Below are 21,045 nucleotides of genomic sequence, written 5' to 3'. Positions count from 1 at the left end.
TCATCATGACAAATATAATATTAGTAATGTTTGAATTTATTCAAAATAAAAATTGTTTTAATACATCAGGCTAACACCGAATGCAAAATCATCCGCATTAGTAGAAAAAAACAAAATATATATATTTTTCAAATGCATAATAAATGTAACTTCTTATTTGTTTAATTTAATGCCGTAGAACTAATAATAGCTACGCCTCTCTCGTAGAAGCTGTGCGGATCCTGATTGGGCGCTATGTTCAAATTAATAGTAAACAACAAATCGGTACGCGTGCTGTTCAAGTAAACCGGTAGCGTCAGCTTGCAATAATTCGTTTTTCCTGACGTGATGCGAATCCAGCGCAGAGTTACTTTGTGCAAATCCGTCATGATGGTCGATGTTAAGAATAGCTGATTATTTTTACATTGGGCGCCTTGAAGCTTCAATCCGGTTATAGAGAACGAGCAATCGCTGCTCTCGCTGTGCTCGTTGTTGCTCACGTTGACTTCCAAATGCAATTCCTCGAGAGGCCAGCAGTTGGCTTGGGCGACGCATTGGCGGGTTGCCGTAATGTAAGCCTCGGGATTGAATAAACCACCGAGCCATACAGGGAAATTCTATAGAAAAAAGTAAAAATTTGATAAATACAAAAAATAAAGTCTCAAGTATAAATACTTTAAAAAGTCCAAAATAATACCTTCAACTCTTTGGCTCCTAATTGCAAAACTAATCGCGACACTTCTTGCAGCTGTGAAATTCTATGACTAAAGTCAGTAATCCATTGTATGACTGTACATCCGAATGGCACGGTATATCTTCTCCAGTTTGATGGTAAAATACCTTTCAGAAGATCCGATAACATGGTGCGATGGTGATTGTTCTGCTTTTTCTCGCCCTAGAAAAATACAGTTGATTATGAAGATAGATAAAAGTAAGAAAAATACTTGAGAAATAATAAACATGAGCTTACTTGACATATCGACACGACATCTTCCAAATCGTTTATTACGTCCTTGAGAATTTGAGAGCCAATTTTGACTTCTCTCTCGAAGTATCTGTACAGAGGATCTTTGATATTCTCCGCAGTTCTCTTCAAAGTTTCCAAGTTCTTTGGTAGCAATTGCAGCCAAGTTGAGGCCGAATTGAAGAGGGTCTTCATCCAAACCGGACGACCGTCGGTCTCCGCTTCGTGTGTCGTATCCAGCGACTCATCGTTACTATAGGCCAATTCGTCCTCGTCTTCGAGCAGCTGCATCTTCAGCAGCTTGGAAATCAAGTCCGTGCCCTTGTTGGTCAGCAGCACCTTCTCGGCGTTGTTCGGCAATCCGAGCCAGCTCGGTGTCTGCTTGTCCGATAGCGACTCGATCCATTTGAGGAAGTGATCGCGCCTCGTGCCCTCGGGCATGGTAATGTGACGCTGATTATTCACATTGCCATCGACGTTGGCCACGAGGGCGAAGTCCGCGTCGAATGATCTCGGCGTGAAGAGCTTCCTCAGGAACGAGGTGAGCAGACGCTGATCGAAGTCGTTGTCGATCTTACCGCCGTAAATGCACTGAGAGAGCAGCGTGATAATGGCGTCCCATGGAACCTTTTCTGGTGGCAAATTCGTTCTGCCCATGGCCGTCGAGTCGATCCAGGTGTCCAGGGTGTCACAGGCTACTCTCAGATCGCTCTCGTTGAACTCATAATATTTGGCCCAACCAAGAGGTACGTATCGCAAACGCTCTTGGACGATGGCATGGAACCACGCTAGAAGGAAGTACAGACGAGCTCTTTCGTTCGGCTGTTTCATCATTCTCGCTGCCGGCACGGTGTTAAACGTCCTCAGCAGATTGGCCCTTATGCCTGGCGGTGGCTCAAACACAAATATGCGACCGGCTCTCAGCAAATTGACCGGCACCTTCGAGTTGATCTCCATGGTCAAGAATAACCGGAAGTTTTGATGTGGCTGCAGACTGTGCAACTTCTTTTCCAGCTGGACGAGCCATTGGGGTGCCAAATGCACGTTCTTCAGGAGTACCCATCTGCCTGTCTTTACGGCATGATTAATGGCCTTGTCAGCCTGGCTGAAACCTTCTGCGGAACCGATGGCTATGCTGACGATCTGTTTGCCCAACTCGGCTGCTAAATCGTCGACACGACTGGAGGCATCGAATCCAAGCGCTGAGCACAGCAGAGCCGGTACCGACGATTTCAGCTCGTTTTCGACGACGTTGACAAAGTTCAGCTCGCTCTCCGCCGAGCTCATGAACGATTCGCCGAGAATGGAATCGACGACCAAAGATGCGGAGGCAATGACGCGATCGGGTCTGCGTAAAAATATCAATTTATGTAAAAACACGAAATTCAGAGGGAACAATTATCATGAAAAAAAAAGCTCAATATTCTTACCTGAAAGCTTGTATGATCAACAGTTGGTTGATCGATACGCCAAGTTTCGACGTCACCTTCTCTTCGTTCCAAAGTTTCGGCACGCAAGTTTCGGGCGTCTGGCACTGTAGCCAGGCATTGAAGTCAGCGCTGTCTTGCACGTCGTCACGCAGCTTCAAGAATTGCGGTAATTTGGAGCTCAGTCGAACCATGGCTTCGACCTGTTCCGAGCTGAGGTAAGGAATGTTAAGGGAGATCTCCTTCAGCACGCCCTCCTTGCCACGCAAGAAGAACGAGAACTCCTTGTCGTAGCTGGCTCCGGGCAGCATTCCCTTGAGTTGGATGCGACAGAGGAGCAAGGCAAAGGTGAGTCGATCGTGATACAGCATACCTCTCGCGACTCTCTCGTAACAGACGGAGAAGAGGTCTTTGGTGATGTGGTTCAATCGCTCGGTATAGCCGGACAGCTTCGAGAGTTCCGGGCTCTTCGTCAGCACGGAGGTAAATATGTCGAGGAACATCTTCAACGAGTACTGATACAAGAAGTGAATCTGGTTCAAGCTGTCCATCGTGAAATAGATGTTAGAGCAAGCTTGAGACAGCGGCAGATATTGATGGGACACGTTCTCGATTTCAGATATGACTTTGTCGGTTTCCTCGACCTTCTTGCTGATGTCGGCAGCCTCTTGCTTCAGTGTTTCCAGAGTCGTGATGATGGAGTCGTCATCAAGGATCTTACCCTTGGCGTCGTTCAGGGCCTGCAGCAAAGATTTTTCTAGCTGCCTCAAACGCAGATGGAACTCACCCTGGAGCTTCAACAAGTCGGATCGTTTCTCATCGATATCGGGACGCTCGGCCTTGAGCACTTGATTCAAGCACTGGCTCTGCAGCGAGCTGCGCGTGACCGTGAAATTCACGAAGGTCACTCTCGAGCAGATGTCCGGTGGGAATTCGACAGTAGGGTCCCTGGTCGACAGAAAAATGACGAACGACGGCGACAAATCGATGTCTTGGTCGCCGAGCGTGATCAAAACACGTCCACCGGTGCGCCTCAGTTCTCTGTTCAAGACTGGATTCAGTATAGGATCGTAATTTTCCACGTCTTGCACGAGCAAAGGATTTCCGAATCTCAAGGCGCTCTCCAAGTTCTTTCTGAACGAGTCATCCAGGAAACTGGTCTTGGTGATCTTGCGCGATTTGAATTCGTTGAGCAAGAATTCCGTGGCCTGGCCCGAGGGATCGATGATGAGTGGATAGCGGTTGAAGCGTTTCAGCATAATAGCGTTCTCCATGCACAGCTCGTCGGTCGGCAGGGCGTTGGCCTGCCACCTGAGACGCTCGTCCGGATTGGACAAGTATTCCGTGCGGGCGATGTCCATACGGAACTGCAGCTTGGCGTTGTGCAGATGCTGACACCAAGTGGAGAAGAGGCTCTGACGATAGTGTTGATCGAAGTATCCGGCGTAAGCCAGGAATGCGGATGACAGCAGCACGTCGCCCACAATGGTCGACATCTGGCTTCTGAACGTCTCGCTGGTCAACTCCCATCTCTCTCGCTCGATCACCAGCGACTTGAGAAGAGCGATCGATCGGTCGACCTTGCCCTGCACATTCTCCAGGTCGGTTTTGATGGCCTGCGCTTGGGATATGAGCTGGGCGTATTCCTCCTTGTACGAGGCGATACTCAGCTCCAGCTGCGAGATCAGGTTCTTCACTTCCTCGCCCTTGTTCTTGTTCGTCTCGGCCTGTTGCTCCAGCGAGAACAGTTCCTCGCGCAGCGGCTCGACGCGTTTTAGCATGTCCGCGTACTCGATCTGGGCGATGGCCCATTTGACCAAAGGTCCACAAGCCATACTGGCGCGATTCACCTTCTCAAAGTTGTAGTCCGGATTGACCAGATAGCGGCTCTTCATTTTTTCGCGTACGTCGTCGGTGATGTTCTCGGTACTAAAGTTCGACACGATCGTATTGATGAAGTTGTCGCGCATGATGACGGCACGAATGGATTTCCAATCGTTGGCGTTCTCGCCGAGCAGCAGACATATGGACTCCAGTGCTACCTTGACGATGGCCGGTGGATTGGCCATCGATCGCACCTCGACCAGATGTTGCTTCTTGATGGATTTCACGGCGTTCTGGGCGTCGATGACGGCTGGCTCGACTTGCGCTAGATCGGCCATTACGTCGTCCCTCTTCTGGTTTATAGCCACGGTTTGCACGGCTAATTGTTGTTGAATATCTTGACTTTGAACCTTCTTACGTTCAGCCTCCTGCTGATCTTTGACCATCTGTTTGAGCTTGGCGTTGGCTGCTTCGTTCTTAGCCTGCAGTTCTTGGGATTTGACGGCGAGGCTCTTCTGCATCTCCTCGACTTGCTCGACGGTTTCGGCTATTTTGCTCAGACCTACGTTGAGATGAAGTTGTTGCTCTTCCAGATCGCTGCGCTTCTCTTGGTACAATTTTACGAAGTGGTTGATGAAGTCCAAATAATGTCGTGGTGTTATCGACATTGTCCTGTAGCCTCTCTTGGCCAATTTCGAGTTGGCCTTGTAAAGCGTCTGATGCACGTATACAAAGGCGTTGACCACGGCCTCGCGATGGGTTATCTTATCGTTCACCATCGAGCAACTAGACGGGAAATAGTCCGGACAGATCCAGTGCGGATTGTCCAAGTCGATGCGACCGGTGAATTCCTTGCCGACTTGGAACAGTGCGTTATCGGACCAATCACCGAACCAATTGAGCACGCAACGATTGAACAGAGCGGGCGATGTAGCGGCACGACTTTTCAGTTCTGCAGTGCTCGGGTTCATGGTGAAGACGACGTGGAGATTTTTCATCACCTGGCCGGTGAACCACTTATAAAGCTCTTCATTGGAATCGAGCATCAGTCCCTCTCGCTGGGCGCCTTCCTTGCATTGTGTCATCAAAGTCGAGTACTCGTCGCCCTCGAACAGACCGGGCACTTCACCGTTGGCTAGGAGCGTGTTCATTCGCTCCAGGAAGCTCGAGTCCAGAACGTTTGACTCGTCCAAGATGAAGGCTATCTTTTCGTCTTTGCAGCCTGAGCGTCGCAGTACTTGACGCAAATCTTCGTCAAAATCTTCGGCGGTATACTTGTTGTGAACTTTGATCTGGAACACAGTTAATCCGTTCATCCAGGCTACGAATCTGGACAGGGTCGTTTTTCCGGCTCCAGAAACACCGATGAGCAGCAAATGTCCTTGCGGTTGACGGAAGATTCGATCGATTCGTAGCACATGCTCCAGAACTTCGTCGAACAATACCAGATGCACGTCCAATTCTTCCTCGTAAAATACTTTCAGTCTAGCTTTCACGTAGTCACGCAGTTCCGATCTACTTACAGGCACGTAATCTTTGGTCAACCAATTACTGTACAGAATAGGTCGCTTGAGAGCAGTTTGACCATCGATGCCGGGGAAGTGCTTTAGAGCGACGGCGTCAATCATCTTGTTAGTCCAGATTCTTTCCGCGTCTTCGACCAAACGATCTTGGAACAGTCGCAGAGCCTCGTGAGCCCAGAGACGTACGAGACCCTCGGGACTCAGAGTTTCCAAAGGTCTTACGGCTTCGCATATGCCACGGACCCAGCGAGTCATTTCTCTAGGAGAATAGATGTAATGAGGCTGCATGTCCTGGGTGAAGTGTTCTTGAGATGTCAAATAGAACTCGACCATTGAGTTTGTGAGCGGTTCCGCGTAACTCCTCAGCGCAGGTACTAATCTCAACATTGCGCGTACGAATGTTCCGTAAATTTGTTTCAGAGATATTTCTCCGGGGTAATCGACATAGATGACAGGCACGTGTCGCAAAAATCGATGGCTCAGTGGCTTTCTGCCGGGATCGGTGGGTGGATTACAAGCTCCGACGAACTGGATCCTTTCGATGGAAACCCAAGCCTGATCTGAGGAACGGTAGAATCCCTTGTGCTCCACGAGCTGCCTCAAGAATGAAATTACTCGCTGAGTTCCATACAAATCCATTTCAGGCAAATTAATTTCGTCGCAGAACAACACGAGCCATTTTCCAAGTTGAACCGGGGACAGGATGACACCGTTCGGAGTCTTACGATATTCGCAATAGTGATCGAAAGTTTTCAAAAGTAGTTCTGGCGTTGTTGCCGAGGAGAAATTGAGACCAACAACTTCCATTTCGGGTAGAGCTCTAAGTGCCGAAAACAGGGTCATAGTTTTTCCTGATCCAGGTGGACCGCAAAGAACTGAAAAATAAATCGTGTTAAAAACAGCCATAATCTTTGCTTCAATTAGTTACAAGATTATTTTCTTACCTAAAGGTTTATGTTCTGCCAACCATGTGTACAGAAGACTTTCGTGTCTAACTGTATCGAGAGTGGGTACTACAACATCTGGGCAAGCTACTTTGTGAGTTTCGACTTCGATTTGTGGTACTTTATTGCTCCAAGGTTGCCACTCTCCAGTGATATCGACCTTATAATCTACAATCGGAATGTTTGCCTGGGCAGGTAAGTGTATCGTAGTGATGGATCGTATAAAATCACCAAAGTCTGATCGGGTTTTTAATTTGGCATCGCCAGTGAAACTCCACAGCAAAGCGTAAATCAATGACTTTGTCAAATAATGTTCCAGTTTTTCATTGGACAATGGGAAATCTGGATGAGAGTGATTGTATTGTATGATGTTTCTAATGGATTGATTGAGCATTGAAAACAGAGAGTTTAGAGCTCTGAGTCGTGTGAAGTCCATTATGTGCTCTTGTTTCATCGCGTATTCTAAACATCTCACTACAAGACCCTCCGGTTGGAAGAAGCTGGCTAATACATTAGCGGCGTGATTTTGAACAGTTAAAGCTGGTGTGCTGTTCTCGTCCCTTTCGACTTTTTTAGACACAACGATTTCGTCCTCACCTTCATCAAGAGCTATATTCTTCAGGCGCAACATGTAATTATCGAAAATCATTTCGGTGGATAAAATATCCTCGGAGAACCAAATCATACCGCAACGCGATACGGTGGCAAGTGTCGCGTATTTCAAATCTTGAACTTCGAACATTATTCGGACATTCGGTGGAAGACTCAATCTTTCACCATTCGGCAAAGTTAACAATTTATTGTCATCAAGCACCGAATTCAAATTTTCTACCCATTCAGGATCGACGTCACCGTCGAAAATTATCCATTGTCTTTTGTTGATTTCTCCTCGTACATTGTCGATGATCTTTCTCAAAATATGCGTGAAAAGACCATCAGTCCATTCACGAGTGTTTGGATCGAGCACACCATACAGAGATTCTTTGCTGATTGCTTTGGGATCAATTACATGCGCAACGCTCTCCATGCCGTCTAATCTTTCGAGAGATTTCAATAAAACTTTCCAAGCGCTCGTTTTACCGGAACCACTAGGTCCAACCATCATTAAACCGTGATTAAGATTGCAGATTTGATAAAGTTGAAGGACTTTTTCCTGCCAAGCTGCTCCAATTTCGCCGCTTTCACCGAAAATGAGATACTCTTCGGCGCATACCTTTCTAATCTGATCTTTGAGGCCTAAAACAAATTTATAACATGGAATATTACTACATTTAGACTTTTTTTTTAGCTAAGACATTAAATAAAACTTTACCTTTCATTTCAGCCCGAGTATAGTTGACGTTAGGGAAAACATCGTTCAATAAGCTGAATAAAAGCGGTATATCTTCAGCAACGAGTTTCGGGACCATAGTTTCACATACGGATTGAATCAATATTTCTTGTTCTGGTAGATTTTCTGCTATAGATGCTTCATCGATGGTACTGTCGGATTCACTTTGCAGGGTTTCTTTGATCTTTTGAATTCGATCGCGCTTGACATTACCCGCGGATATTAAAACTGATTTCAGAGCTCTCAGACCGAAGTCGTAATGAGATTGATTGGACAATTGCTCATCACATAATCTGTAAACAAATTTAAATGTTTAAAACTATTTCAAAAATTATTAGAGGTAATCATAATTTTCGATGCTCACCTGAAGAATGGAACAATTTTACAAGCTAGTTTCTCGGCCTTTCGGAAACCTTGACTGAATAACATGACTTCGGCAATCAACTGTCTATCTGGTGAAGTCATAGCTAAAGATCTGAACAGTTTTTTCAAATTGTCAGGTAAGTTCGATCTGCCGGCGTATCCAGGATTCATAGTGATGAAGATAGCCATGTCGGGTGATACTTTGACTTGTTTGCCAACCAATTCGACACATAAGGCATCCTCTTTTTTACCCTCGATTTGATTTTTCAAGGCTTCTTGAATCGTCTGGACTTGCTGCGATACAGCCGAGAGCATACGCTCTTCTAAACGATTGAATTCGTCGAAGCAACCCCAAGCTCCTACTTGACACAGACCAACGAATATGCGACCCATGGCCTGGAAAAAAGATTGAATAAATGTAACAAGATCGAAAAACCGCGAAGTTTTACGTTGAAAAAAATCTCACCTGGAAGTCAAAGGTCTCGTCACAATTGAATACCAATACGAATCGGCCGAGCTGATGTCCCAAAGCTTTGACCGATTCGGTTTTTCCCGTACCCGCAGGTCCAAAGGGCGATCCACCCAGACGCGACTCGAGCGCCTGCGTCATGGTCAAGTAGCACCTGTCGGTAAGCGGCGTCTGCACGAGTCGATCCTGTACGCCGAGATACTCGAAGCCGTAGAAGAATTTCGAATTGGCCATGTGGATGGTAAGTTGCTGCAACACGTCGGGATGCCGCGGGTCGAAGTAAAATCTCATCTCACACAGCCATTCGAAAGCCTTGGGGCTGGTGACGTTGTTGGCGATCAGTCGCCTCGTCACTGTACGCTTGTGCACGAACTCGTTGATGAGGTGCTCGAGCTTTTTGCGGCGCAGCGCCGGCTGCTCTTGCAGTACGGAATCGGCTAGGATGTTCAGGGTACTCTCGACGTTGGACAGCACGCGCTCGAGCGGATTGGTCTTTTGATTATCTTGTGCCTCCTGCAGCGCGTTCTCGACGTCTTCCGACCAGATTATCTGTACCGCCAGAATGACGATTTGAGCCTGATACTTGTCGCACCAGCTCATTAGATATTGCGATGAGAAGTTCTGACGGAATTTCTTGATGTCTTCGACTGCTCTGGCCAAGCTCGAGGCAAGAGTGACTCGCATCTCGTTTTCAATTAGTGACAGCCACTCGTTGATCTTGGGGTGGATCACGGTTGACACGGGATTCTGGAAGATGACTTCCTCACCTTCGCGAGAGGCGATACCCAAAATAATGTCGTTTTCCTCGTTGAGTATGATGGTCGCGACGCCGGCAAACATTTTTTTGAAGTGCTTCTGGAGCCTCGTCAGATTCTTACTGTTGCCGATGATTTCGAGCAAATCTTCGTCACCGACGAAATAGAATCGAGGGAACGATGTTCTTTCTCTTTCGAGGTACTCACCCAGAGCCTTCTGAATCTTTCCGAGCAAGTCAGCTAGACGCTCGAGAGATCTTTGAACGCCAGGAATATTTAAGATGTCCATTATCATGGGAGACTTTGAGACCTTTTTCATGAGTCCCAAAAATTCAGAACTTATACTGTGGAAACGTGATGTTTCAACTGGTAGCAAAGTTTTGATATCTGCGCTGCCAGAAAAGATGCCTTCCAAATACACCCATCTTCGTTGTACGTCGATCCAAACGTCGAAGAGTGCATTGATTCTGTTGAGTTTTTCCTCCCAACTTATGGTCTCTTCTTCGAATACCTTGTAGTACGGAGATAATTTCATAGCTGCCACGGAATTGATGTGTTCCTTGACTTTGTTGAATAGGTCGTCCCATCCGCGAATCAAGCGACACTTGTTTTGATAATGAATCAAATCCAACTCGTAATTCTGCCAAGCCTCGCGAACTTGTTTCAAGAATTCTTCAAGCGCCATTTCTCCTTGAGCCACCAGTATGATATCCTTGACGATTCCTTCGTTTTTCTGCAGGTTGACGTCCCAGACCTGTCCTAGAGTCAACTCGTTCAACGACCAATTGACCTTCAGCTGCTTCGTGAGACGCTTCCAGTGCCGTTCTTTCAACGCGTCCGATTTCAGTTCTATGATGAGCATGTTGACTTTCAGATGATTCTGCAGAAGCTTTTTCACGTACTCGTACGACGAGTACTGTCTCAGTCGCGCGGGCAGTTCCTTCAGTTGGGTCAGCATGGCATCCAATTGTATGCGCAGCTTTCTCGGTTGCACCGAGAGCCAAGGCTTCTCGCGAATCTCATCGATCTGCGTCCAAATCTTCAGCAACTCCGACCAGACTCCTTTTAGGTCTTGAAGCTCCTCAAACACCACCTGCATTCGAGCCTCGTTATCCGAACTTCCACCTGTTTCGGTAAGTTCCAAAGCTTCTTTGGCCTTGCTAACGTTGTCTCGCTCCTCTTTGATGCGAGCGAATTTGCTCTCGAAGGTACAGATTTGCTGGAGAGCATCGTCTGGACGCAAATGTCCCTCGACCGGTTTTTCTTGCTCCCAATCGTTGAGGAAGTCCGACGTTCTGACCTCGATGGCCTTGTTCTCGGCCACGATCTTGAGCTGCAGCGAAGATATTTGTGTTTGAATGGTCGTGTCCTTGCGTCTCATAATCTCATTGAAAGCTCCCCACTCGCCTTCGATATTGTCGACGTGCAGCCAGTTCGAGGGGAACTGGAATCGCTGCCTCTCGAGGATCCTCTGACTCTCGCGATAAATATCGACCTTCTTCTCCCACGGCTTCATCTTTCGCTTCAGCGACTGCACGTAGGTGATGAAGGTGACGGCCTCCGTCGTGCTGGCCGTTTCGATCGAGTGCTGCTCGAGGTCGCATCTTGATCGCGATATTTGCGAGTGGAAGCTGGCTATCTCGTTGGCGAGCAGTGAGCCGAACTTTCCGAGCGTCTCCTTGTGCCAGGAGTCGTATTTCAGAGACACCTTGCTTTGGACTTTGGCAAAGTCGATGATGACGGGGCCGAATTCTTTCCTCGTGTCGGATGTATCGAAAGTTGCCCTAGTTTTCTTGATGTCGTTCAGGCACTTAATCCACAGCGTAATATCTTCGCCCAATTTGCCGTAGAGATTTTCTGGCTGCAGATCCCAGAGCGATTGATAACGAAGCCACTGATCGACGTAGTTGTTGATGTCGAGCATTTTCTGCTCGATGGCGTCATAAGACATCTCCAGTGCATTTTTGCCCGAGGGCAATTTGGTCAACAGATTTCGGTAAGTACTCGATTCCTGTTTGTCCAGACCCACCTGGTATCTAGAACTTTGGATTCGAGTCTGAGAAGTCACGATCGCTTGCCAAGCAAAAAGCTGCTGCATTATTTGGAATCTTGCGTCTTCTATACTCGGATACAGATACATCGTTTGGTTGGTAATGCGAACTTCGTGGAATTGATTCTGTATCTTGGGATCACCGCCTAGCTTATGCGCGGGTAGCATGGGTGCATCGGTGTCCATGCTCAAATCGACCTTTTTCCTGCCCATAAGAGCATCTGTCCAAGCTTTGATGCCAGCTTCTAGTCGGAATGCTAAGCTCTTCTCTACCTCGTCGTTCAATCGTGACACCCATAAATGCAAATTCGAAAAGTTCTTCAAACAGAGCTCGTCGACTGATTTTTGAATTTTGATCAAAATGTCGGCGAACGTATTGGCGGAATACGGACACGTTTCGAGCGAACGTACGTCAACGTCGAGTTGTTCCTCGACAACCAAAAGATCTTCGACCTTTTCTTGGAACGACAGAACAGCATCTGAGAGGCGCTGTACATAAGAATCTAATTTGTAGCTCTCCCAAATGAGAGTTATGCCCTCGGTGATGAGTGTTAGGACGTCTCTACGAAGACCAGCAATCAAAGGTATGATACTGGACTTGTCCTCAATCTGAATTATAAAGAAAATAAATAAGAGTAAAGCAAGTATTTCAATTTTTCAAAATTACCAAGTATAAAACTGAAGTTACCTTTTCTAGCGTTCTCTCGTACGTTCTGATGCTTTCAATGAGACTAATTGCGAATGGATAGAGTAAATTGGCCTGATGCGCTTTGTTAACAATAGCAATAGGCACGCGAAATCCTAAATTTTTCAAATTTCTCACTTCTTTTGACAAAGTTATGATTTCCGGCAGAAAATTGACCTTCAGCTTGAGAATATTTCCTCTACCTACACGCGAGCGTATGGACTCTATCGTAAATATGCGACCGGTCACCCCGATGTTACGTTGTTGCACTTTACGAGCCCAGTCGTCAAAAATTTCCTGAGTCGAGAGTTTCGTGCGAAAACTATCGCCGTCGGCTTTCAATTTTTGGCCTTCGATATGATTTTCCCATCCTTTGCCTGTACAAAGTTTGGCGTTAGAGAATCGACGAGAGAAAAATTTTTTGAGACTAAATAATTCTTGTGAAAATTTATTTTACCGAGTACATCCTCGACGCGTCTGAGATACATCGTTAATTGAAAGTCAATTTGTTTTACCCAGATGATTGATCCAGCAATGGGTGGTAAATCTCTTACAGTGCTCATTCTGCAACATTTACTTGGAGCATATTGAACCTAAATAAATAAAAAATGATTAGATACTCAAGATTTCGAAAATTAATAAGAAATCTCAGTCCTTAGATGCAGTACTTACCTTGAACTTTTCATGTAAAGTTTCGATATCATCTTTGACTCTTTGTATCAATTGTGTTTGATATTCTCGAATGGCACCTCGTATATGAGGTCTTACGAAAAGGGCATTGAATCTCGAGAAAATCCGGAACATTTCATTGGCATTCTTGGCGGTTCCCAATTGATCTCTGAGATGAGCAGTAATTCTCGCCTCTACACGCTCGATTCTCTCTTCGTATCTATCGACAGCGGCTTCCCAGGATTCCAATCCCTCTTTCGTGATGTCCAAACAATCTACCTCTTTGACATTCTCGTAGGCCAAGTTGACTTCGCTGATCGCATCGGCATCGGCCGCGTCAAAAGCAAATTCAACTTTATCGTTGCTATTTTTCTCGTTTATCGGACTGTTTCGTCGTGTTGGTCTCAGTACTCGAACGATGACGGTTCTAAGCTGCTCGTGTTGTCGACGGAAACGCCTCATCTGTTCCATTCTTGTTTGCAATTTTTTGTGAGCTGGAGAAACGCGCCAGACCATTTTCATGTGCTCGTCGCGTTTTCTCTTAACAACGTCCCTAAGTAATTGCGTCAATTTGTCGTATTCATCATCCCAAGCGTTAAAAAGTTCAAAGCATTGAGACATTACTTTTTCAAAATCATCGAATGTTATATGCATTAATCTTCTTGTTCCCAAAACTTTCAATAATTGCATTCCCAAATCTCGAGAAATGGCTTCTACTAATCTCAACGCTCTTTGAATTGGATATTTTGTATTTCTTATTTTTCTTAGGTGAATGAATATTTGCTGAATAGCATAACGAATTTTATCTAATTCAGTAGCTGAAAGTAAATCATTGATTGGAAAATCTTTCATTAGAAGATTGTAATCATATACAGTTGATAATGCTTCTTTCAATCCAGTGTCAGTATCAAAACTAACTGTAGCATGAAAACGTTTTCCATATTTCAAAATTTCCAGTGTCAAGCTAATTTCTAAGCTCTCTCTTTTTTCTTGAACTCTATATAGAGCTCTTTCAAGATTCAGCCAAAATGAAATTTCTTGCAAAGCTGTTCCAGATTCTGGATCTCTATTCAATTTTGTGACCTGCAAAAAAATTAGTTAAAAATTAATGGTGGTTAATTAACTTTTTCATAATTGAAATCATATAATAATATTTAATAAAACCATACTACATACTTTTTGAATTTCTTTTATCCATCTATTAACTCCATTTTGCAATTGATTCAAAAAGGAACTATCTTCTGCTTTGGCCCCAAAATCTGCTACTTTGGGTTTTCTACCCTCATCGGTGCATTGTTTAATTACTTGCTGAACAACAGGATGAATTGGTAAACTAATTTCTGGAATATCAATATTCTGTTGCAAGTGCAATAGTCCCATTTCCAATTCTGCAATCTTTTTTTCTACTGATGGAGCCATTTTGTCTCCATCTCGGTCAATTTTACCCTTCTCCCTCACATAACTTTTAAAGTACGGAGCCATAGTTTTACTTATGGCGTGCAAAGTTTCATACGGAGAACCGTCAGAAAAATATACTATACGCAATTGTGAATGTATAGATTTGTCAGCTTCAATGACAGCACCTCTCTTGGTGAATGCAATAGATATCATTTTAGGATTAGCAAAAAATATTTCATTTGATATGAAATAAGAAATACTTTCTTTCTCATCGTCTGCCTCACTAACGTCATCATCTGCAAAGGAAAAATTCATCTCAATTATTTTTGTGTTTATAAAAAATAAGTAGCCAAGCTAATGGAGTCAATTAGATCATTTCAAAACAAATATTTAGTGTGTAAAAACGACATTTACTTGATATACGTTGGATATAGAGAGCCCAAACTTGTGAATCAGTCAAGAATTTCTTGATGCACTCTTGATTGGTTTTATCCTCGACAGCCGTGCCAAAGGCCATCGGCACGTTGAACTCATCGTCGGGATGTAGCACGAAGACGATCTTCTTCAAGTAATCCACAAAAGTCATAAAATCGACCGTTATCACATTCTGTGGCTCCGGGGTGGACTCGGAGAGCCCGTAATCCAGCGAATCGCTCATGATGATGATCGCGGGTAAATGCAAAATCTACCACTGGAAAAATTCACCGCTCGACATTAGACCGTAATGTCCGAGCTCATCTATTATTCTACGGGATTCTGTTTAATCGTAATAATCGTATAAATTCAAGTACAAGGCCTGACGTTCGAACACATCAGGTGCCTCATACACACGAGTGACTAATTTTCTGTTGTAGTGTTGTCTATGTCGGCTGTCGGATTCCGCTGCGTATACATACACGCACGCATACAACGAAAACACGCAGAGTTGTCCACATCTGCAAAAACATAAGGAGGCGAGTCTCGCGAATTCCTGCGTTCCGCGCCGCGTATATCTCAGCAGTGCGTATGTGTTCATTCAAAAAGGGTGCTCGAATGTAGAGAACACCGGCTTTTTGAATTTTCGCACTTGCCAAATGAGATATGAAAATTGTCATGGAACAACAACGGTAAAATCTTGGCGAAAATTCTGTTAATTTTTCGAAAATTTAAATATTTCGTAAGCTCGTTACTTCCCCCTCTTCATAAATCATGCATCATTTTTGCAGCTCGCATAATTCGCATAATGAGAACACGTAAGTCCCTCTGCTTTATCATATATGGTCAATTTAAAGCGAGAGAAAGCCATGGGAGTGGTCGCTGTTGTCGTCACTCGTCGATCGTCCGAAGAGCAGCGACCGTCAAGTTGCGCCTTCTTGCGAGCAAAATTGGCAAATACCAACCGGCGCACGACGTTCCATTCAAGTGATGAGACCTTAAAAGTCGTCGTTCCTCGCGGCTGCGTATTGCGAGTCTCGCGAACCTTTAACCGCACTCATTTTCTTACACGTGAGATATATTATGCTCTGAGGCGAATTTTTTCATCGCACGATAACACAGCCGAGAGTAATTTTTTTTCTGTTACAAGTTCGAGAAGAGGATCGTTGAACCGTCGATCGAGCCATTATTATTCGTTAATTAAGGTCTTAAGCTTACAAACAAAATGTCTCAGAGCAAATTGAACGACTTCGCCAACAGTTTGGGCAAGGGAGCACCGAAAGGCCTGAATGTCGGCATGAAATTGCTGGCTGTCGCTGGAGCCGCTGTCTATGGAGTTAACCAATCCATGTACACCGGTACGTAATAAAATGCAATTATTGTGGTATCATTAGCGAATACGATGTATTTTTAAGTGGACGCCAAGTGCAGCGATGAGCATGAACGACCTCGTGTCTCGCGTGCCGAGCCAGCACCGAAGTGCGCACGAGAAAATTTCGATGAAAACACTGCAAGTTTCTCAAAATGATTTGACGTAATGTTGCATAATTGCGCATTAGGGTGCAAAAATTTTAGATAACCAATGACATCTACATTTTCAAGTTTATTCATTTGATTTAAATCATTCATAACAAAGACAATAACAAATTTCTGTAATTGAAACACTATAATAGTAAATAAGTACATTTTTATCTTTCAATGACTGGCCTTAGTCAGTGGCTGTATCGCTACCATGATTATGTCTTCAGGACAAACACTCTGTTTAACAAAACTAATTGACAGCTTTACAACGTGCTAATCTACTTCTAGAATCGGATATTCATAAAAGTTTATATAAGTACAAAAATTGCAGGAAATTTTAAGAGTTTTATTAATTTTTATGAAACTCATCTAAGGTCACCCATCTTCATGAAGCAAACTTTGTAATTAGTCAAGGATAATGACTGATTATTTAGATAGCTATGTGAATTGAAACAATCATTGCATTTCATTGCATTACATCAAAAAAAAAAAAAAATAATAATTCATGCACTGTTAGCATGAAGCATTTATTAAGATTTAATTTCATACTTTGCAAATGGCAAACTGAAAACTATTCTATTGAGCTATTTCACAAATTAAGTTTAATTGAATGATTGTAATAAAATTTACTATGTTATCTCTTTATAATAAGATGCATTACATATAAATGCCATTTTTAAATCCAACAAAATTAGTTGATGAAAAACAGGCTATATTAGTTCCTTTGCATTGAAAATAGAGTAATAGTCGTAGGCTGTATGAATTGAAACCAATCAAACAATTTAACAGACCTTGAAATTTAAATTTGATGTGCAGATTTCTAGTTCCATGCAATAAATAATAACACATGATGATGAAATGTGAACAATCATAATAGCATAAATATTGTTAGTTAACCATAATTTTTAATGACCAAACAAAATTATTTTTTTCAAACAAAGATAATTAATAATATATCTTATTGTTAGTAATTCATTTTTGTCCAGTACTCATCGCCAACTTTTAATTCAGATATAAATACTTTGAAATAACTCTTCATTTTTTAACATAAATTTGTGTAATACCATTTCATTTTTTTGGAAGCAATTACATACGATTTGTAAACTAAGGTTAGGAATTTACGTAAGTCAGATATATGTTGGCGGAGACGAAGACAATCGATTGATTACTCATTTTAATTTTAAAAACATACAATTATCAAACTCTCAATAATCCAAATATCAAATTTCATAAACATTTAACAATTTTGTTCAACAATGTCATTTCTCACTTGTGAGCTCCAAAAAATATTACATCAATTTCAAATATAAAAATTGGAAGAAGCTAAAAAAATATTTTATATCATTCCGATGAATTTGTTAACTGCACCGTAATATGCAAATTCTATTTCCGATACGAGGCATTGGCTCTTATAACGCGATGTCATTAAAAATAATCGTATAACTCGGGGTATACGTATCATTCAGCGGCATCGGCATAGTGATATTTTCGTACTTTTAACACGCGACGATCTCTCTCGCGTATGTACCGCTGCACGTAACGAAGATAATGATTTTCATATAAGTTACATACGATTTTCATCGCTGTGCAACGAATCGCATCTATTCATTTTTTTTTTTTTATTATTATTTGTTTTCATTCGAATATAATTTTTATCGCTACTGCAGCGGCGCGCGGGTCACGGGCACGCGCGCCTCCTCCGCGTTTTTTAATGCCACCAGCACTCGCGTGCGGTGGCAGCCGGCCGAGAACTACAGATGGCGACGCTGTTTACTTTTTTACGGCGCATCTCTCGCTCTGCATACTGAGACACGCAATTATTGGTTTCATTATAAAATGAATGCGTGTATAAAATCAAAAGTATGCGAGATTGAATTAAGAACTCTGAACCATTGGGCGGTCGCATCAATTGATCGTACTTTCTGATATGTGTTCTACACTTGAGTAATGATTCCGGCAATGTAATTAAGCGAAACTGAAACTGGCATCTTTCACACCTTTGCGATGACTTCGAATCAATGCGAAAAAAATAAACTATAAAAAATACAACTCCATGAAAAAAAAGTACAAGTCATGATGAATTTGTCACGTGTGTCTGTACAGTCGACGGTGGTCACCGTGCCATCATCTTCTCGCGCATTGGCGGCGTCCAGAAGGACATCATGACAGAGGGCTTGCACTTCCGCCTACCCTGGTTCCATTATCCCATCATCTACGACATTCGCAGCAGACCGAGGAAGATCTCGTCGCCCACCGGTTCCAAAGACTTGCAAATGGTCAACATCTCTCTCAGGGTGCTCTCCAGGCCAGACGCCTCCACCCTGCCCGTCATGTACCGTCAACTCGGTTTGGATTACGACGAAAAGGTACAACAATAACCATCGTCTACTTCGCGATAATTTTTTTTTTTTACCACTCGTCTAAATTTTATTTCTCTCTCTCTCTCAGGTCCTTCCCAGCATCTGTAACGAGGTACTCAAGTCCGTCGTCGCCAAGTTCAACGCGTCGCAGCTGATCACCCAGCGTCAACAAGTCTCCATGATGGTGCGCAAGGAGCTCACGGAGCGCGCGCGCGACTTCAACATCATCCTCGACGACGTCTCCATCACGGAGCTGAGCTTCGGCAAGGAGTACACCGCCGCCGTCGAGGCCAAGCAGGTCGCCCAGCAGGAGGCCCAGCGCGCCGCCTTCGTCGTCGAGCGCGCCAAGCAGGAGAAACAGCAGAAGATCGTCCAAGCCGAGGGTGAAGCCGAGGCCGCAAAGATGATATCCTTTTTCTCATACAATGATAACGTTGATGTTTATAGTTGAATGATGAATGCCACGATTCGTATTTTTTCCTTAATAATGCTTACTTAGGTATAGCTGTCAGCCAAAATCCAGGTTACCTGAAGCTGAGGAAAATCCGTGCTGCTCAAAATATCTCACGAACGGTAAGAGTGAATTTATTTCGAACTAACAATGGCTCAAATTTAAAGTAGAAAAAAATTATTAACGCTTAGTTTTAATTAAATTCGTGCTTGATATTAATAATCGAGACGAAATTTCGTTACTTCGTCGCGAAACATCGACATTTTCTAGTTGCGTTTGAATTTTCTTCTCGTTTCGACGATCAATTACGTCGGGATGTAAATGGCGCTCGCCGCTACTGAGTGCATGTCCTCTATCATGGCGGCCTTTAAAGTCGGATTGTTGCGGTGCCCCTACATATATAATTTCAATAGTAATTCCTGTGCGCGAGCACCGTCGTCGAATCCACCCACAAAGCACCTCGTTAAATATTCTAAAAATTGTTTCGTATTATTTTGAACTTTTTACGAAAATCACCCTAGCTTTTTTAAAACGATAGCTCGAAAATTATAATATAAACGCTTATCCTAGCAGCGCGCAGAGGTGTATCGCCCGAAACTCGTACGTTTACGACAGACGACCCACGAAGACTGAGTCATTTTTAGAAAGAGAAGAGAATTTTTGCGCCAAAGCCGAAGTCACTCTCTCTTTCGTTTTTCGAAAAAAAAAAGAACGGCATCGGGGAGGGAAATACCACGTGTTTTCTTTCTCTCTCTAAACAAAAGTCATCAAGCATTGCCGGGCATCCGTAGCCGAAAATACTTTCTCTATCTATATTGACCCACCCTACACACATACGTGTAGAGTGGACATAGTCACACCCACAACTCGTGTGTGGCTCGCGTTGTTCGCTAGCCAGTCATGACAGAAGCTCCATGTGCCGCTACAACAGTAGTACCTGTCACTAAATCGCGAGCATATATAAGCATTCCGAGAGAGAAGGACTCGGGCTCATTAGTACTTACGACGAAACGAGATTAAAAATTTCGGAGTCGATTTATCCTCGCTGTAAGACGCGAAGCAATTGAAGTCACGAAATATACATATTTTAACGTTCACGAAGGATCGCGAGAGCCCCGCAAAATTGATCTAATTAATTAATATTTTTTTGCAGATCTCTCACTCTCAAAACCGAGTATACTTGAGCGGCAACAGCTTGATGTTGAACATCCAAGACTCGACGTTCGACGACCTCTCCGAAAAATTGAAATCTAAGAAATAAATATACCCTGGCTTTTTGAATACACATTTTACTGTATATAGCTGTAATAAAAAATTGTGGTTCTAAAGCTCCCGTTATTACTAACCATATTATATAAAAAAAAAGTTATAATATTGTTGGTCGTTTTATTTCATTTTGTAGATGTGTGTAATTCATTCTTCAATGGATGTGTTCAACGGATCATTAAAAAAAAAACTTTTTTATCGTTAATCAACTCAGAAATCCACATGTGTCACAGTGTCTCCGTTATTTCATCTCACACAACCCTCGGCAAACAACGTCACGAACGAACGAAAAAGAAATATATAAAATCCGTAAGGAAAGCGCTATGGCGAATTTCGTACACACGCTCTCTTCTTTTTCAGCAATCAAGAAAATCTCCATCCCGAGTAGAGGAGAGTTTTTTAGAGACGCGGCGGCGGCGGCTACGGCGGTGGTGGCAGCGGCAACGGGCGACGCTCTCGAAGTAAGTTACCGTCGTCGTCTTCGTCTTACACACGCAGGGAGCTACAGCTACACATCCAGCCTGAGCCAGCCAGCCAGCCAGCAGCACATCGTCACCCACCCACCCACACACATACGCGCAGAGCACAAGCCAGAGCAACGCGAGCTAAGCGAACGAACGAGCACGCATGCACCTACACGCCTCGTGTTATCG

At 43.8% G+C, this 21,045-nt stretch overlaps 2 protein-coding genes across 3 annotated transcripts; one reads left to right on the top strand and one right to left on the bottom strand.

Annotated features, from left to right (window-relative positions):
- Positions 1-15: 15 nt before the first annotated feature.
- Positions 16-15,257, bottom strand: LOC106656041 (dynein heavy chain, cytoplasmic). Its single transcript, XM_014376675.2, has 13 exons — positions 14,795-15,257; positions 14,159-14,676; positions 12,986-14,065; positions 12,771-12,906; positions 12,317-12,690; positions 8,821-12,237; positions 8,356-8,750; positions 7,974-8,284; positions 6,662-7,897; positions 2,374-6,592; positions 950-2,291; positions 677-874; positions 16-596 (listed from the first exon to the last, which is right to left on the bottom strand). The coding sequence occupies exons 1-13, from the start codon at positions 15,036-15,038 to the stop codon at positions 162-164; spliced, it is 13,905 nt and encodes a 4,634-aa protein (XP_014232161.1). The 5' UTR covers positions 15,039-15,257; the 3' UTR covers positions 16-161.
- A 473-nt stretch (positions 15,258-15,730) lies between these two features.
- LOC106654629 (prohibitin-2) lies at positions 15,731-20,609 on the top strand. 2 transcript variants are annotated; one of them, XM_023462806.1, is made up of 6 exons: positions 15,731-15,865; positions 15,945-16,152; positions 18,419-18,681; positions 18,764-19,081; positions 19,171-19,248; positions 20,280-20,609. In XM_023462806.1, exons 2-6 carry the CDS (start codon positions 16,020-16,022, stop codon positions 20,385-20,387), a joined length of 900 nt encoding a protein of 299 aa, XP_023318574.1. In that variant the 5' UTR covers positions 15,731-15,865; positions 15,945-16,019; the 3' UTR covers positions 20,388-20,609. The 2 variants fall into 2 exon arrangements, with proteins under 2 accessions (XP_023318574.1, XP_014230069.1); XM_014374583.2 differs by having other exon boundaries at positions 15,731-16,152.
- The last annotated feature ends 436 nt before the right edge of the window (positions 20,610-21,045 follow it).

Source organism: Trichogramma pretiosum, unplaced genomic scaffold (genome assembly GCF_000599845.2).
Source record: "Trichogramma pretiosum strain Unisexual culture from Peru unplaced genomic scaffold, Tpre_2.0 scaffold1, whole genome shotgun sequence".
Taxonomy (NCBI): Eukaryota; Metazoa; Arthropoda; class Insecta; order Hymenoptera; family Trichogrammatidae; genus Trichogramma; species Trichogramma pretiosum.
The sequence above is the reverse complement of the archived record's forward strand: the minus strand, read 5'-3'. Positions and strand labels throughout refer to the sequence as shown.

Excerpts from the sequence above, each read along its gene's own strand:
- LOC106656041 (XM_014376675.2), bottom strand. The coding sequence starts at position 15,038 with ATGAGCGATTCGCTGGATTACGGGCTCTCCGAGTCCACCCCGGAGCCA. Across the intron at positions 12,907-12,985 it reads CTTTACATGAAAAGTTCAAG|GTTCAATATGCTCCAAGTAA; the intron begins GTAAGTACTGCA and ends TTATTTATTTAG. Across the intron at positions 597-676 it reads TAGGAGCCAAAGAGTTGAAG|AATTTCCCTGTATGGCTCGG; the intron begins GTATTATTTTGG and ends TTTTTTCTATAG.
- LOC106654629 (XM_023462806.1), top strand. The coding sequence starts at position 16,020 with ATGTCTCAGAGCAAATTGAACGACTTCGCCAACAGTTTGGGCAAGGGA. Across the intron at positions 18,682-18,763 it reads GTTTGGATTACGACGAAAAG|GTCCTTCCCAGCATCTGTAA; the intron begins GTACAACAATAA and ends TCTCTCTCTCAG. Across the intron at positions 19,249-20,279 it reads CTCAAAATATCTCACGAACG|ATCTCTCACTCTCAAAACCG; the intron begins GTAAGAGTGAAT and ends ATTTTTTTGCAG.